Below are 4,375 nucleotides of genomic sequence, written 5' to 3'. Positions count from 1 at the left end.
CACACACACACACACACACACACACACACACACACACACACATATATATATATATATATATACATAGCGAGAGAGCGAGAGAGAGAAAAACTAGAAAATTGTCTAGAAATATAAGGTCGTCACGTGGCGCAGCACACGAGTCCTGTATGTGTCTACGTCCCAGGTCTAGCAGACAGTGTATCTGTGATTCCGAAGAAGACTATAGCAACACTCTAGTTAGTGTTACAGTTTAGAAACTCAAGACCTTCCCCGGCCATTTTACATTCGCGTAAGTACGTTTCGATAACGGTTTCTGACGCCGCAATACAAAATGACAGAAGTCTAACATACTTCCCGGCTCGTCCGCAGGTTTATCGTGTCGTGCTGCCAACGTACGTGTACAACGGAGGAGATGGGTATTCGATGTTCAAAGATGAAGCGCTAAGTTCTATAGACATAGGTGCGTCAGTATAGTGTGTTTCCCCCTACTATATCAAAGCAAACTGCAATTAACCGATGTCTCGATGGTTGCAGCAACGCCTTTTTGCTGTTGAAGTGCCGCGATTACAGCAGACTGTCAAATCGCTTCGAATAATTGAGTAAAAATGGCCAATTTCTGAGAGCATTGACTGAGAGCGAAACATCGTGTACCAGTTTATAACGTATCATATATATATATATATATATATATAATTATATATAGTTTCATTTCCCCTAAATCACACCTGACAGTCGGCCATCTATCCCGGTATAACTAGCGTTCGATGCCGTAGCCCTACTACTCGCACTAGAGTGTACTACTCACACTTCTTATGCATTTACAGGCGTTATAGACATAGATATTATAATGAATTATATGACCAAACATCAGCCCATCAGCAATGGGCTGGACGGCAGGCTGACTTTCTCGACGGATGATCCTTGCGCCAATTCCTCTGCGCCGCCGCTGACAACATCACTGTTGCTCGCGATCTGTGCATGCTACTGTGCGTTAGCCTCCGCATTGTAGCACACGCATGTCGATGGCAGCGAGACGAAATTACAACGTTCAGTGCGAGAACAGTGAGCGTGCGATATGAGATAAAAGTTCGAGCGTCTAGATTTGCATGTATATTGCCGGCTAATATATATTCATGATACTCTATTTCATCCCTTTACAAACAATGAATAACATTTTTTTACACATGAGGTAGTAAATTCGTAACATTGTGTCATAAATAATTAGGTTATTATTTTAGGTAATTTAGGTTATTACACGAATAACCGCGTTAAATATATCGCATGAACGTACATATTTTTCATCGATTAATGTAATAACATAATCCCATTAACCAATTTACTGAAACTCATTAGATTAAAAATGCTATCAATAGGTGGCAGCACGTCATTGTGTAGTCTGCCATTCATTATGTCACTCGTAAACGTGGTGATAATTATATAAAATCAAAATAGAAATCTACGTCTAATCTAAATCGAAATCTAGATTATCTATCTGCGTTTATGATGTCAGCAAGGACAATCAACAATTGTGTATACGTACCATTAACAGCTATATATATATATATTTAACCTATACTCTTTATGTATTTTCTATATCTATTTCTGTCTCTTCACAATAATAATCAGCAGTGACTTCCCTTCTAAAAATAAAAAAAATTGTCCCAAATTTGGAAGGACCGGATCTGTTAATTTTGTAGTTGAAATACCGCGTCCCCCTTTCCGTGAAATCTTTTCGTACTTTCTTTACAGATATTTTAACATTTTAGTCTCACTTTATATTTGGATATGGAACAACGAATAAGCAAAAATCTCTGTATCGTTCATTGTCATCACTAATCACAAAGCGTTTAAAAATAAAACACCGATTTACCAGTAAACGCATCCATTTTTGTTAACCTTTCCTTTTACTGTATACTTTATATCTATACTAAGATACTCTATTAAGAATAGATAAAACCATTCGCCGAATTCTAGTGACGATATATATATATATCAAGAGCTAATAATACTTAGTGTGTACAACGGAAAAACGGGGAAATAGTGCTATTTTACGACATGATTATTCTACTTTGCCTGCGAGTCTAGAATAATTTTATGGTATTGCACTAAGCAGAATTATTTGCTCTCTAAAACAAGACCAACCGGTTGTCAATACGATACTCCTAGACTGAGATATTGGCTCCTAAACCTCCCATCCCACATGCCTCACGCCGCCTCGCATCCAGATTATTCAGCAACCTAAACGCCGCTAAGCCTTGCTTCGTGAAAGTTCGGTTATTTCCGTGATTACTTTATGAATGAACGGCACTCGGTAGCCATTGGTAGCCTTCGGAGGAACCGCTTCAGACTGGTTTTATAAACAAACAAACAGCGAGATATTTATATATATATATAGAGCTTCGAGTAAACAATACATTATTCATTACGACTCAAACTGAATATCGTTCTAGCTGAACAGCGGGTAATGCTAGAGGAATTCATGCCTGACGGTCGCCACGCAATCTCACTGGCTCGGTCGCTAGCACATTTACGGATAAACCCTCCTTTGGCAGCCGGCATCAGCGAACGCCCGTACATGTATCAGTTATTAAAAACACGCCTATAAATTGTTACCAATTTGCCGAATGCCAATGGTAGATAGGATATGGTAGACCACGCGTATATATACACCCGTACAACCAATTTACTCACGAACACGCGCTATTATTATGTAAAACCATCACCTATATAGCAGACAGAATATTGTTCAGTAACTAAATGTAATATTTATTAGCGTGAAGGCGGTTTCGACATCATCCGCGAAGTGATGAACAGATCGAATTTTCAGCAAGCTTGCTCAGCCCCTCTTCCGCTTCCCCTTCTCTCTCGCTCTTTACTATTCTCTCTATGGCTCTCTTCTTGTGTCTCTATCTCACCCTCTCTTTCACTCTTTTTTCTCTCTCTCTATGGCACTTTTCCTGTAACTCTCTCTCTCTCTCTCTCACTCGCTCTTCCTCTCACCCTCTCTATGGCTCTCTTTCTGTATTTTTATCTCTCTCACTGTCTCTTTCTTTATCTGCTATCTCTTCCTCCCTCACGCACCCCTCTCTCTCTTTATGTTTACGGAAAGGACTCGCCATAAAAATCTCTGTCGCGGACCATTAATAAACAGCGTCATTTCAGTGTAGCCCTGGTATTCCGTCGTTACTTTAACTCATCGGTCAGTGATCGTAGACAATGATGGTCGAAGAGGTTGTGTATATTATACATGATATAGACGTCTTTATTTGAATACATATGTTGCAGCGTACATGTGCGGGTCAGCTAGCCAGTGCCACACCCGACTCTTTTCGAATCTTCTTATCTCTCCCTTTTATAGGCATCTTATTATGCCATCCGTCCCAGATCAATATAACCAATGAGCATCCCGCGTGCCGTATTGATTCTGTATAATTCTGTTGCCCGGATGTAAGGTGTTCGGACATGTGACGTTCATGTGACGATAAGTCATCTCTGTCATGGCGTAGTAACCACGTCGCCACATCAGCGTTGAGGCTTGCATCCGGCGCGCCTTCATGCGAGCGCTCGCCATTCCGCATCCGCCAGCGTGTCAATCCACGTGAACGTCCTCGCAATTAAATTGGCTCGAAAAACGCCGACTAATAGGCTAATAGCCTAATTAGCAACGGACGCACCGATGATGCCTCCCCGGGGGATGTGCGCAGTCCTCCCGATAGATGGCGCTGATAGCGGCGTGGCGTAGCGACGCGTCCGTCTGCGCGCTGCCGCATCGCTGAAGCTGCGCAAGAAGCCAGAGATGCGGCGCATGGCTAGTTAAGTGCGTGCCGCTGCCGGACCACGAGTCAGTAGCGGCGTGGTGAGCGACAGCGGTGCGTCAGTCCTACCTACCTACCTAGCTAGCTACCTTCCTACCTAGCTATCTAGCTATCTAGCTACTTACTCAGCTACGTAGTTACATACATAGCTACTTAGCTAGCCACAACACGAACAGCAGTCGACTGGGGAAGATCACTGAAGGCGAATCGGTGAGTGAATGTTTTGCTGTTTTTTTTGTTTTGTTTTTTATAATAGGGTGTAATCACATAGAATGTCTTGTTACTTATTGCGGTGTGCAGTTCAGCAAGCGATATAACGCGCGAAAGTAGACGAATCGGAAAGAGAAGGAGAGGGGTAGCAGAGAAGCGAAAAGAAGAGAAGAGAAGAGGAGAGGAAAGGAGAGAGAAGAGGAGAGGAGAGGAGAGGAGAGGAGAGGAGAGGAGAAGAGCGGGGAGAAGAGGAGAAGAGGGGAGAGGGGATGAGAGAAAAGAGAGAGAGAGAGAGAGTCTGTATATATATATAATAAATATATATATATATATATATATATATATATATGTGTGTGTGTGTGTGTGTGTGT

At 42.0% G+C, this 4,375-nt stretch overlaps 2 protein-coding genes across 7 annotated transcripts in view; both read left to right on the top strand.

Moving 5' to 3' along the window:
* Nucleotides 1-1,860, top strand: part of LOC106821452 (5'-nucleotidase-like) — a 39,030-nt gene extending 37,170 nt beyond the window's left edge. The window contains exons 9-10 of the mRNA XM_014826265.1: nucleotides 349-439; nucleotides 804-1,860. Coding sequence (XP_014681751.1) covers nucleotides 349-439; nucleotides 804-988 — 276 coding nt within the window. The 3' untranslated portion in view covers nucleotides 989-1,860. The remainder of the gene's footprint in view (nucleotides 1-348; nucleotides 440-803) is intronic.
* A 1,963-nt stretch (nucleotides 1,861-3,823) lies between these two features.
* The window catches only part of LOC106821464 (glycine receptor subunit alphaZ1-like), a 169,502-nt gene continuing 168,950 nt past the window's right edge, over nucleotides 3,824-4,375 (top strand). For all 6 annotated transcript variants that reach the window (XM_014826285.1, XM_014826282.1, XM_014826281.1 and 3 more), the window contains exon 1: nucleotides 3,824-4,004. The gene's annotated coding sequence lies outside the window, so the exon portion shown is untranslated. The remainder of the gene's footprint in view (nucleotides 4,005-4,375) is intronic.

Source organism: Priapulus caudatus, unplaced genomic scaffold (genome assembly GCF_000485595.1).
Source record: "Priapulus caudatus unplaced genomic scaffold, Priapulus_caudatus-5.0.1 Scaffold74, whole genome shotgun sequence".
Classification (NCBI taxonomy): domain Eukaryota; kingdom Metazoa; phylum Priapulida; class Priapulimorpha; order Priapulimorphida; family Priapulidae; genus Priapulus; species Priapulus caudatus.
This window is presented reverse-complemented; position numbering and strand designations above follow the sequence as displayed.